At 41.1% G+C, this 13,502-nt stretch overlaps 1 protein-coding gene across 3 annotated transcripts in view; it reads right to left on the minus strand.

Annotated features, from left to right (window-relative positions):
• PTPN21 (protein tyrosine phosphatase non-receptor type 21) overlaps positions 1-13,502 on the minus strand; it is a 60,790-nt gene that overhangs the window by 15,095 nt on the left and 32,193 nt on the right. For all 3 annotated transcript variants that reach the window (XM_038407774.2, XM_038407775.2, XM_038407776.2), the window contains exons 5-13: positions 12,385-12,452; positions 11,789-11,859; positions 9,314-9,401; positions 8,884-8,972; positions 7,412-7,499; positions 6,536-6,615; positions 4,289-4,349; positions 3,645-3,729; positions 397-1,865 (exon numbers count right to left, since the gene is read on the minus strand). In XM_038407774.2, coding sequence (XP_038263702.1) covers positions 397-1,865; positions 3,645-3,729; positions 4,289-4,349; positions 6,536-6,615; positions 7,412-7,499; positions 8,884-8,972; positions 9,314-9,401; positions 11,789-11,859; positions 12,385-12,452 — 2,099 coding nt within the window. The remainder of the gene's footprint in view (positions 1-396; positions 1,866-3,644; positions 3,730-4,288; positions 4,350-6,535; positions 6,616-7,411; positions 7,500-8,883; positions 8,973-9,313; positions 9,402-11,788; positions 11,860-12,384; positions 12,453-13,502) is intronic.

Consider the following 13,502-nt stretch of genomic DNA (forward strand, 5'->3'; position numbering starts at 1 on the left):
GTGCATGTAGCTGCTCCTGCTTCAGTTGCCTGGTGAATGGGGGGGCTCTAGGAACCCTGGATGACTCATCCATGGGTTATATGAGGGTGAGGAGGTCTCCGATCCAGTCCCCCGTAGCTACAGACTGAATAGAGGGAGGGGGCAGGAAGACTAGCTGAACAGACTGAGGGGGATGGAAAGACAAAATAGGGGAGAAAAAGGACAGGACAAATAAAGAGAGAAAGCAGGAAACGACGAGAGAGAGAGAGAGAGGGCAATAGAGAGGAAGGTTACTGCATTTAATTGTTATGCTTCAAAGATATTGAAAAAGCTTTTTTAAAAAACACTGACAAATGGGATCAGATCTATCATCATGAACCAAGAGAAGAGAGAAAGAGAGAAATAATATCCACTTACACCTAAAGGGGGAAGACCTTCCACTATATTATTCTTCCCTGACAGAAGGTCAGAGACAGGTCTCTTCTTTAGAGAATCCTTTCTCACTCTGTACCTTCCCGAAGTCGTAAGGTCAGATTCTGACATGGACGGAGTCAGCAATCCTTCACCTCTTCTCTGCACCTGGGTTTCAGCCATTAACTGTACTGGGCTCACATCTTTTATCCTCTTTTCCGTCTCCGAAATATGTAACTTAGGCTCAAGGATATGCAAAGGGCCAGGAGGTGAAGCAACAGAACTGTAAGGGTAACTTAGTAAGGATTCATTAGGATAACCACCCATAATAGCAGAAAGCTGGGTTTGATCATCAGTGAGAGGAGTCAGAGTTGTAATAGCTTTGTTTTCTTCTTCAAATTCTTCTTCCTCCTCACTGCTGTGAATCAGCATAGTGGCATCCGAAAGAGACTTCTTATGATCACAGTTCAAACTTTCTTCTTGCTCCTTATTTTCTTCTTGCTTTGTTCTCTCCATGAAAATGCTGGGCTGTGACCCTGCCGACATGACCCTTGGAAGGGCCACATCTGCAGCAGAGGCTGACATGGTCCTCTCTTTAATTCTTATGCATTCAAAGTTGTGGGCAAGTCCAGCTATTTCAATACTGTTCCTTTTCTGTAGCTGAGCATGCCGTGCGGATGTTAAGGGCTCACTCACTTCCTGAAGGGAATGTGCAACAGGCAGGCTGTCTTCCTGAAACGTCTGAACAGAATGGTGGACTCGCCGCGTGATGAGATCTGGGTTGCTGCTGCTAATGTAAAGATGTCGGGAAAGGTCTGGAGTACTGTTTGCAGGTCTTGGGTATGGGTAAGGGGGAGGAGGTCGATAGACCTGGGTCTTCATGATATTTGGTGCTGGATACTCCTGAGCCTGAAGCTGCACATTTGTTAGCTCAGGGACACTGACTGCTCCAACAACTGGACGCCGTTCAGCAGGATATGGGTAGGGAGACTGGCTATGAAAACTGTAACTCAGGTTGAAAGGATAGTGATTAGATTGGGGGGAGGTGAAGTGAGCATGTTCTCGGATTTCAGGTTGGCTGTAGACCAGAGCATCAGGCCTACTGTAGGCATATGAATTGCTGATGTTAAGGTTTCTCATAGAATGACTCTGCCTGTCTGTGTGCATCATTCCTCTGTTAAGCTGTCTCATCACAGTTTCATAATCTGGTGTAGGCCGATAAGAAGGTGGTATTAGCGCACTATGTCGATGCGACGGAACATAATCAGGTCTCAGGACATCGCTTCCAGTAATGCTTGGGTTAGAGGACATGGGAGATGGCTGCAAGTAGTGCTGTGGGTTATTCAAAGAGTTTGTGCTGTGTGCACTATAGACACTTCCATTGCGGATTCTGCCATTGTAGTCATGTGGAGTTCTATCCAAGCTAGTCTGAGAGTGGTAGTAGTATCCATTCTGCTTGCTCACAAAAAGGTTATCTGAAAAAATAAAAGAGTGTTTTACAACCATTATGTCCAAACATTAAAAGAGTGAAATTTTCTCTACTAGCCATGTTTAATCAATGATTAATCATCAAAACCTCAGCCCTTCCCCTCCATATCTTGGCTTTAACAATATATTGCTGCCAAGCAACAATTTTACTTCCAAGGATTGCATTTTTAGTGCTGCAAGGCTCCCAACACTCCTCCCAAATACACAATTGCTACCTCGGGATACTATTTCTGTTTTACCTCTTGCTACCTGATCAATTTTCTGACATGCAGAATGGATCCTGTAATATAGTCCTTTACCTGGAGACTGATTTAATTCTGATGTGATTTGTTTTCAGACACCATGATGTCAATGAGTGTGGCATCAAGACTCAGCAGTGAAACATGAGAGTTGTAAATTTGCCTTCTATCTTGAAGTCATTCAGAACTTGTTTTGCTTTGACCAAGTGGGGTTGTGATGTAACAGCCAGAGTCAGAATTCAAGCAAGGTTGATCAATAAAATGTGTCAGCCTCACTCACAAGAACCATTCAAAAGTACGAATCTAGAAAAATCCCACCAACTAAGCAGTTACAGGCTCAGGAGCAACCAAAGGCTTTCAGCTCTCTAGGCCAGGGGAGACAGTGCACAGTACAGAGTTATGGCACGCGAGCTCTGTGGGGAAGAGGTGCACCATACCTGTAGGGGCAGCCATGCTAGTCATCTAACTAACTGGATTAACTAACAGTGGCTGCAGAGGGGACTTTCCCTCATCCACCAAGCCACTCAAAGTTCTGCAGTGACTGCAGCTACTGAGAATTAGGCAGAGTGCAAGCGATGGAGGAAAAGGGTAAAATAGAAAAAATTTTGGTCCTGCTTCTGATCTTATTTCTTTATATTTTATTTACCTGTTCCAGGCCAGTGATTTATACATAGTTACTCCTGTGGTACACCAGTGCAAGGTCTTGTCTATGGGCTTGGTTACACTTGCGAGTTAGAGTGCATTAAAGCAGCCCCGGGCGCCTTAGCTACTACCCATCCACACTGGCAAGGCACGTAGAGCGCTTTGACTCCACAGCTAGAGTGCTCCTGGTACTCCACCTCGGCAAGAAGATTAATGCTTGTTGTGCCTTAGCGGAAACGCCCAGGCGTCAGTGTGAACAAGGTGTTGCATTACTGCGCTCTAATCAGCCTCCAGAAACGTCCCATAAATCAAGTGGCCACTCTTCTCATTGTTTTGAACTCGCTGTAGGAATGTGGATATGCCCTTTGAAAGCTCTGTTTCTGAGCAGTCAGGGGAAAGAGAGTACAAAGTCCATGGATAATTTATGGAGCTTGGATATTCTTAAGGTCTAGAGGGATATGAAGGAGCTCCTGAGGCCTGCTCATTAACTTACCTTATATCTAGATAGATAGATAGATAGATAGATATAGATATAGCCATAAAAACCATAGTCAATTTAAGGTCATTCAAGAGGGACTGTGGTCTGTAATTACAATGTGCATGGTCAGTAACTCAGTATTTGCTATCCTAGCTCCCTGCTGTACCTCTATATCATTCTGTACTTAGAATAGAAACAAGTACTGCAGCAAGAGAAATAATGTGGGCCTGACTCACATTTACACTATGGCCTCTTTACACAGCTCTAGCAGTGCCATGGGGCCTTAAAGTGAGTTGAAATGTAATGTGGTAAAATGTGATATCATGTGGTCTGAGTGCTTACTAGTTCCCACTGTATTTAGAATTTACTTGAGAGTTAAACATTGAGAGTGACACATCATAATTTACCTTGGGATGATGTATATGGTTCTGTGTAGTGTCCATTGTAATGTAGAGGAGGTGGTGGTTGCATCATGTAAGGCTGTGGCTTGGGCTAAGAAAGAAGATATTTTAAAAGTAGTTAAATACTACATGACTATTAAAGAGTCTTGAAGAAGGTTGTACAAGGGGCTATTCTAAAAGCAAATTCAGTCAGTGTGTAACACAAAGTATCAGTTTTCAGGGCAAGTGAAGAGTAAAAGCCAACCAATGTCATGCCTACAAACAGACATCTAGGATTTTCTCTAGATGTAGGGGAATCTTAAATTGAAAACAGATGCATCTAAAATACCTAAAAACAAAAAATATTTTTAGATCAGTTAAGAAGTTACATCCTGGTTTTCTGACAAACTAACAAGTTTCTTAATTTATTGGTCCCACCTTATTTTTCCATCATTTCAGCTTATTTCACTAAATGAAAAAATATTAAGTCAAATGGAAAACTGAAAAAATTCAAATTTCAGAAGTTTGGCATATTCCTAAGAAAAGTATTCTTTTCCAATCTTCCTGACTATTAATGTAGTCACCACCATTTCTCCCCTCCTGGGGAATCCTCATTCTAGTTAGCAAGAAACAAGAAGTGGCTCAAATGTAAAGCTATTTGAAAACCTTACCAGAGACATCCTGGAAGAGGACCTCCTTCTAACTGGATTCACTGTAACAGCCTGGGTTTGTCTACAAAGCAAGTCAAATGATGAGCAAAAAATTTTACAACATTGTCAACTTAGGCCCAATCCTGTAAAGTGCTCACCACCACATTTCAGGGCACTCAGCACTTCACAGGCCCTATGTTGCACAGTCCTCCCGCCAGTCCCAGAGGGAAGAGCTTTGTACAGCATATGCACAAATCACTGCTGTTGCTAGAATGAGAAGAAAACACAAAAATAGGATGGGGAGGGAGAAAGACAAAACACCTTGTTTATCTCACTGCCTCCTCTCCCCATGTACAGCACCCTAGCAGGAGAAGAATTCAGATTGCACTGACACACCAGGCTTCCCCAGAAGTGAGGGAAACGGAGGAGGACCTGAATTTCACATACGCAGTGGGCAGGGAGAAAGGTGGGATTTTCATGCTCTCGCACCAAATTTCAACCCCTGATAGAGTCTCACCAAGTGGTAACCTGTAGGCTCCCTTGGCCTGGATATCTGTCTTTATAATAGTCTATAAAGGATCCTCAATACTTTCTAGGTTATAGAAATAAACAACAGTCAAATGCTCATTCTGGGTCCCTAACCAATCCAAATTTTAGATATGGCAAACATTCTAGCCATCATAAACAATGTTTTGTAGTTTGCCAAATCACTGCATGTTGGACTATTCAGCAATGCCCATTTTCCCCACCCTATACTGTTTCTGTACCTGTTAGCGTGCAGTACGACAAGGACCCAAAAGACACCAGAGCAATACAAATACAAAAATTTCAGAAAGAAAGATTATTCTCCAGCTCACCCTTTGGGAAGAGAAGGACGAGAAAGAATTGGTAAGCGTGGAAAGGAAAGAATGAGGAAAGGTTTCTGAGAGCCTTCCACAGGTGGAGAGTCTGGGGAGTCTCTAAAGACAAAGTACGTGCAGACAAAATGGAGACAGTCAACCAGCACATTGAAAAGAAAGGCACTTGTTACCAGCAGAGAAGACATTTTAACTGAACTTAGATGAGTCTGGGACAGAGATTCTTAGCCTGGATGTCAGCACTACCTTGCCCTTCCCTTTTGTTAAACAGGAGGATTTCCCAACTCATTGACATGGGTTCCCAGTAAGGAAAGGTTAAGAATTACTGGTCATGGGCATTTTTTTTTTTTAAGTGAGCTATTGTAAAGAGTGCAGAATTGACAGCCCAGAGACTGAAGTTCATAATGTGACCAGAAAACAGATATAGTTCAGACAGCAGCTACACATGCTTCAGACGTGTACACTACCTCCACCAATATGCTTCATCCCTGACCAGAAGGCAGCCACCACGAGGGACGAGAGGCCAGTTTGGTCTCTATTGCAAGTCAATCCTTCAACTATTTTTGAGTGTCAACAAGGGTGTAATTAATATTAGTGCCTGTTGTGGTGATTTTTGTGATATGGATATTTCTCACCATCTTTCCTTCAACTTCAATAGGCTCTGAATCAGACCTCAACAAGTCATTTATTGCTGGACTATGTAAAATAAATTGAATTAAATGGAAACCATGCTTATTCAGACTCACTGGACCCAATTCTCTGTCTCATACTAATGTAAACCAAGAATAACTTGACTGAAGTAAAAAAAGGTTAAAAAAAAAATCAGAATCAGGCCCTTGATTTGCAGTGTGGAGACTGGCCCATTAAATTTAATCTTCTCACTTGTATTTAATTTGTTCTGCTCTGGCGCTTACTGAGCTATGAGGAGTCTGTGGATATTGAAAGGGCCGCATACTGTAAAACTGCCAATCCAGTATCTTCCAAGCACACTACATTCACTCCTCCACTCCTTTAAAATAACTTCAGTGTCCTATTACAAGTTCAGTCAAAAGCACATTCAGAGCCCCATAGATTTCAGTATTTCACAAACACCTTGACATTAATGGCCCAAGTAGATGCATTTACAGCATTGAGATCCAGTTATTAGAAGAAGAGGACGATTTTCTCAGCTGTGACTCACGGTTATAAAAATATTGTCCTCTTTTATAAGGCTGCAACCATTTAAGATAAATCCTTTCCATATTGTAAACTTTAGCATTGGGGATAAATAAGTGGTTGAAAGCATCAGGAGTAAACAAGGTCACTACTTAGTATATTCTAAACAAGTAGTAAAATTACAGATGTTATATAACATTTAGATTCATTATGGGAACAGAGACCTCCTCCCCCCCAAAAAAACTATTCTACTTACAGGCTACATTTATTTAGTCTGTAAAATTTGTGTCTGGCCACACACATCCTCCACACATATTTTGCCGTTTCCATGTCCTCCTGTCAAACAAAATATATAGATATACGACAAAATATACAGGCTAAAATATACAGGCCCAACTCTTGGTCCCATGGAAGTCAGTGAAAGTTTTACCACTGACTTACACTGGAACAAGATTTGACCAACTTCATTTTGATATAACAGTTTCTATATCAAAGTTTCTTAGGAACCATGTAATTTGCAGGACTAATCCATCTGCTCAAGCATGAACACTCCACTAGATTAAAAAAAAAGTTGAAAAGAGCAGCCTTCTGTTGAAGAGAATGTTATGACTCAGAACACTGAATAACCATATATACTGTGCATATCACACTTTAAGACTATTACAATAATTATATTCTTGAAGAAGGGAACAGACAAATGCTTTAAAGACTCAATTCTGCAAGGCACTGAGCACTCTGGCTCTGACCCAGCAAAGCACTTAAACATGTACTTATCTTTAAGCATGAGAATAGTCCATTGACTTCAAAGTCTTATTTAAACACATGCTTAAATGCTTTGCTAGTTTAGACCAGAGTGCTCAGCAGTTTTGGTGTACTTACAAAAGATAAGATTTCTTAATGCCTTTTACTTTTGTATAAAAAGTACTGAAGCAGCCATAGAATTTAAAAGGTTATATTTGTGCCACCCTTATAATTAAAACTCTTTAAAAATTGTAATAGCAACTAAAAAACCACTTATCTACGAAGTTGAAAAAAAATAACATTTTGGACAAAAATAGTTTGAGGGATTATCTTATTTTGTGGTTTACTTGTATAGCTTTAGACTGAGAGAAATAAAAACTCGCTCACTTACAGTTTGGAACTGGATTGTCTCTTCTTTATTTGCCAATTCTAATGCAAAAAAGGACTTGTTGTGGGACATATTGGCAATGTCATGCCACCTAAGGATATATGGAGAAAACATGACAAGTAAGCTCTGGATTTTCAGCATACAGAAAGTATAAATGAAAAACAAAACCTATCTTTGGGAGGGTGAGGACTAACTGAACAATAACTCCCCCCTACCCCCAATCTGAGTCATGTGTAGCAAACTCTGCAATAGTAATTAGAGAAGCAGACTATAACTTTACACCCATTAAATTATTGTTAAAAGGAAAATGGGGACGTAACTGTAGTTTTTTGGAGGATATATAAGTGTGGGTGGTATTATTTATAATGGATAAATGCTTTGCTATTCCTGCTCAACTTTGTGGTCTTCCAACTTAAACTTTTTTTTTTAAAATGCATTTAAGACGAGAAACTAGCCATTAGCATGTCCTGACTTCTTCAAAGTTAATCACTCATTGTAAAAGAAAAGCTATGTCCAGTAACCAAGAATGCTCAGAGCTATTAAGACCTGGTTAAAATGAATGAGAAGACAGGCAAGAATGAGCAGAATTTGGGGCCCGTTGAGATTCACTGTGCATGGCCCACTTACTCTGGGGTTGCAGAGAGGTTCCAATATTTGGTCCTCAGTCAGTCAAAAACTATTTGATCAGATAAAATCCACTGAGAACAATGTCTACCTGGCCACAATGGTAACTATAAAAGTCACCAATGTCCTTGAAAGTAGCCTTCCACATGTGTCGCTACACGACATTCATTTGGTAGGCCAAATTCCGCCCATGGATGCACACGTGCAGCTCTTATTGTAGTCAGTGGGACTCATGTGCTTGCATCCAAAGGTGAAATCTGGGCTATTGGAATTGGGCCAGATGGATCTCAATGCCATGCCTAGCATGGAAAAACATTTTTAAAATGTTTAACTATGAAAATTCCCAGAAAGACTGCACGCTTCACTACCAGTGACAGCTTAATTGCAAACAGCAAATGATCTATCACTTCAGAATAGTAACAGAATAGTAATGCAACTCTCCTCTTCATATTTCCATATATAGAATAACACCCCCCGAACATATTTTTACGATTGCACATCCCCAAGTAATTGATGTGCACATTTGTTTTTTGTATGTGCCTGTATCTGCCAAAGTGATGCTGCCTTTAGATTCACATGCATTTGCACAGGGGAATATACATAACTGTAGGTGACACACACATATATAACATAGCTCTAAATGAACTAATCCTGCAGCAAATATAGGTAAAACTCCCATTGACTACAGTACGTATGCACAAGGGCTTCAAGACAGGGCCCATGTTTGGAACTGTGCTAATGAGTAAGATCTGTATTCATCCAAGATGCCATGAAAGCAACTGGGGACTGCACAGAAAATGTTAATTTGCAAAGTACTTATCAGCATTATTCTGACAGGGGACAATACTCACCGAAATATAACAGGAGGCCGGCCATTTTTGTGTTTCACAAAGATACCATCAAGACATGCCCCAATAAATAGATCACTTCCCTGGCTGTCCTAGAAGTAGTAAACAGAAATCACAAGAAAAACTCTTTATGAGCCAAAGTTACAGCAGAAACTATTCACTTCAGTGAGGTCACAGAAGGGTTCTTACATAAGCAATGCAAATCTTAATCTTTAGTTTGAGATCATGACCTCTCCTCATCATGCAGCACTAACACAGGACTCGATACAGTGGTCCTTATGCACTTGAGTAATCCCAGTGAAATCAATGGGACAACTCAGGTGACTAAGAGATGAAGTATAGGGCAAAGGTTTCTTATACATTGGATTTTCTTGTTTTTTCTTTAAGATGGTTGCACTTGTTAAGTCACGTCAAGTGTCAAAGCCATCCTTACCTTTGCAGGATAGCTCTCTTCACCATAGCCTTCCATTCTCTCTACCTCTTGCATATATAACATTTCTGCATCAGGAGGTATAAGGCCTCTACAAACAAACACAACAGTAACTTTTAATCTAGTGATCAGCTTCTAAAATTGTACCAGTGGGGAGGACTCCTACTTGCATTACTCTTGAAGCATGCTCTCAAAGCTCGAAAAGCACTTAGTAAGATATGGGGAGGAGGGATAGCTCAGTGGTTTGAGCATTGGCCTGCTAAACCTAGGGTTGTGAGTTCAATCCTTGAGGGGGCCATTTAGGGATCCGGGGCAAAAATTGGGGATTGGTCCTGCTTTGAGCAGAGGGTTGGACTCTATGACCTCCTGAGGTCCCGTCCAACCCCAATATTCTATGATTCTAGGAAGGTGGCCTTGATATCCAGGCTATTGTGAAATCTTGCTGCTTCTTGTCTGTCCAAGTGGCTAAAACACTTGTCCTGGTCCTGCCACTTGGAATCCTGTAACCCCTTCCTCTCTAGCTTCCCTGATTTCCATATCACTTCTCGCCAATTTGTCTGCTAATGTTTATTGAGACCATGTCACATCTCTCTTAAAATCCCTCCCCTGGCTCCCCATCACTCACCATATCAAAACTGAATGTTTAGTATTTCCATTCAGGGTCCTTCATAATTCCACTCCAGCCTGCATCTCAGGTTATTTATTTCTTTAGCACAAACAGTATGCTTAGCACTGTACAGCACAAGGAGACACACTAATTTCTTATTATATATCCCTTCTTTTCTCCAACAGTCACATCAACCTCAGCTCCTGCATTTCCTTCTCCCACTCCCATCTACATTCCTCTTTCTATGTTGGACATTATGCACAGAACAAGCCCACAATCCTGATATGTCCGTCCTCATCCCTCTCTTCATTCCAATTCCTCCTAAAAACTCGCCGTTTCCACGCTACTTAAAACAAACCCACAACACTGAGCCACATCAAACTCCATCTCAAGCCCAACATTATTCTAACTAGAGGGGAGAAAAAGAAGAGAGATCAGTAAAACAAACAAGGAATCTCATCTGATGCCCTCCTCTGGGTCTGCACCGTGTCTTATCTCTATGACTTAGACAGAAAACACCTTGAAACAGAGGTTACCTTTAGATTGGTACAGCTCTGAGCATACTGTTAGTTCTTACCAAACAAAAATAATTGTGGTGACAATTTCCATTACACTAAAGCGAGAGATTAAGTCAAAGGACTTTAAATATTATAACAATGAAGCCACAATATTTATTTTTGCTCTGATAAGCAGCATTATTACCATGTACATTTGCTATTTCAAATGTCCTGGCTTTACCCTGGATGTAAATACCCACACAAATTGCAAGAAGCTTGAAATTCACAGCACAGACAAGAGAAATGCAATTTTCTCCACACTACTCACTCCCAGCTGTGCCTCAACTCTGACTGGAAGGTAACATCTCTGGCAGGAGAGCAGTAGCTGTTCCTACTTATTCCTTCCCAGTTAGTGGCACCTATAGTTTTAGTGATTTGGAGATCTGTACTCTAGAAATTGGATTGAGACTGCATCATATGATAACTTTCAGTCACTACTGAGCCAAGATGGACTTGAATCAGCAACATATTGGTGACAAGCTCTATATCGCACTACCTAAAAATCCAACATCACCTATACCATAGAATCATAGGACTGGAAGGAACCTCGATAGGTCTTCTAGACTAGTCCCCTGCACTCAAGGCAGGACTAAGTATTTTCTAATACTTGGCAGGTGTTTGTCTAACCTGCTCCTAAAAATCTCACATGACAGAGATTCCACAACCTCCCTAGGCAATTTATTCCAGTGCTTAACTACCCTGACAGTTAGGAAGTTTTTCCTAATGTCCAACCTAAACTGCCCTTGCTGCAATTTAAGCCCATTGCGTCTTTTCATATCCTCAGAGGTTAATGAGAACAATTTTTCTCCCTCCTCCTTGTAACAATCTTTTATGTACTTGAAAACTGTTATGTCCAGCCCCCCGCCCCCAATCTTCTCTTCTCCAGACTAAATAAACCCAATTTTTTTTTCAAATCTTCCCTCATAAGTCATGTTTTCTACATCTTTAATCATTTTTGTTGCTCTTCTCCAGACTTGCTCCAATTTTTCCACATCTTTCCTGAAATGTGGCACCCAGAACTGGACACAACACTCTAGTTGAGGCCTAAGCGGCGCTCCAGTTGTCAGCCCTGGGACGGTGGGGGCTCCAGCTGTCAGTGCTCAACAATGCCCCACTTGAGTCGGCGCAAGCGCTCCTGGTGAGGATGCACACCACTGACAGAAGGTGCATACTATATGGACACACACACAGCCAATTTAAATTACTGCAATGGCTGTAGGTTGACCCAACTTAAGTCAATTTAACTTTGTAGTATAGACATGCCCTTAGATCTGAAGTGACTGCTTCACAATTTCTGCATTTATGAAATCTTACCTGTATTTTTGATGCAGCAAGGCCACTTTCTGAGTTGCTTCCTCCAGTACTTTTTCCTCTTGTAACCAACCCTTAACATAAAGCAGAATTTAGTTAAAGATCTAGTAGAAGGAATTCTAAAAGGATAAAATAATTAGTTCCTTCACTCAATAGGATCCTGACTTCCAACTGAGCCTGTGGTTAGTAGGCTGTGAACAGATTACCGCAAAAACCTAAAAAACACATTTTGTTTTTTTCCCCCACCATTTATCTTCACTATAATGTACAAACATCTTTAAACATTGCAATGTCCTGGAAAACTGGGATCTCGTGCGCAATTTAAAGCATTATGTGTAATTCTATTGCCTGATAAAAACTTTAATTAGCTCTGTACTTGCAGAACCTCAATAATTTGTGCTTTGATTGGTTTGGGAGCAGTAAACGAGAGAGAGAAGTAGTGGTTCTCAGCCTTTATATAAGCATGTATCCATTTGTTGAAATCTCTTTGATAAGCACTGCTATTTGTCAGTACAGTGTTTGCTCACTTCGAAAGGGGTCTCCAAACCAATTTGTTTTCTTTCAATAATGTCAGAAAAGCAGCTGAAGAAAGTGCTTACCACAGGAAACAAGGCAAATCTTTGTAGAAATTCCTGAGATTCATACTGATCGTAGTCTCCAAAGTCAGCTAAGGAAATGAAAGACCAGGTAAGATTCAAGTACTTGTGATGATGAAATGATATAGCTCAGTGTGAAGGATGCGCTCTCTGTACAGCATAGCTCCGTAATAATGAACTCTATTATTTGAAAGTAGTGGATGACACTGTACAATAGTTAGTAAACTTTGCAAAGTAGAACAGTTAAGCAAATCATGTTGTGATGAATGTATAAACCCCATACTGACCAAAAAAGGGGCTAAATAGAGATAGAGGCCTGGTGTACACCTCAGAGTTAGGTCAAGACAAGGCATCTTGTATTGACCTAATTATAAAAGTGTCCACACTTAAATTTCACTCCTGTCAAATTTCAGAGTAGCAGCCATGTTAGTCTGTATTCGCAAAAAGAAAAGGAGTACTTGTGGCACGTTAGAGGCTAAGAAATTTATTTGAGCATAAGCTTTTGAGAGCTACAGCTCACTTCATCGAATGCATTCAGTTTACTATCCAAGTAACTGCCCTGCTAAGCCAATTTAAAAACTCCACTTCCACGAGCAGCATAGAGTCAAGGGGTCAATGTAGTTAGGTCAACGCAGTGTCTATGTTGACACTGCGTTGCTTATGTCGATGGTTACTGGCTGTCGGGAACCTTCCCACAATGCCCCACACTAACAGTGCAAATTGACACAAAAGTTCCTTATGAAGACATGCACTGCCGACACAAGGAAAAGCGTAGACACACACAAGTAATGTAATTTCTGCTGTGGCTGTATGCCAATGTAAGTTAGGTCGACTTAATTTTGTAGTGTAGACATGGCCTCAGAGCTTTAAATTAGCACCAACTTGTTATACCTGGAGGGTGCATCAGGCTCACTGAGGAGCTCAGCTGGGAGAAGGAGACCCAGGAGAATGGAGATCTGGAGTTCCTGCCCTGTGAGAAGGGTCAGACAGAAGCTCAGTGGAAGGAGAATTGTGGGGAAACTACAAGAGTAGAGTTAACGCCAGGGCAGTAGGGGGTGGAGGGATTGAAAAAGGGACAAGATTCCAGCAAGGCAGCCCTGTGGGTTGATACTCTGTAGGAG

This window comes from Dermochelys coriacea, chromosome 6 (assembly GCF_009764565.3).
Source record: "Dermochelys coriacea isolate rDerCor1 chromosome 6, rDerCor1.pri.v4, whole genome shotgun sequence".
In the NCBI taxonomy this organism is placed as follows: domain Eukaryota; kingdom Metazoa; phylum Chordata; order Testudines; family Dermochelyidae; genus Dermochelys; species Dermochelys coriacea.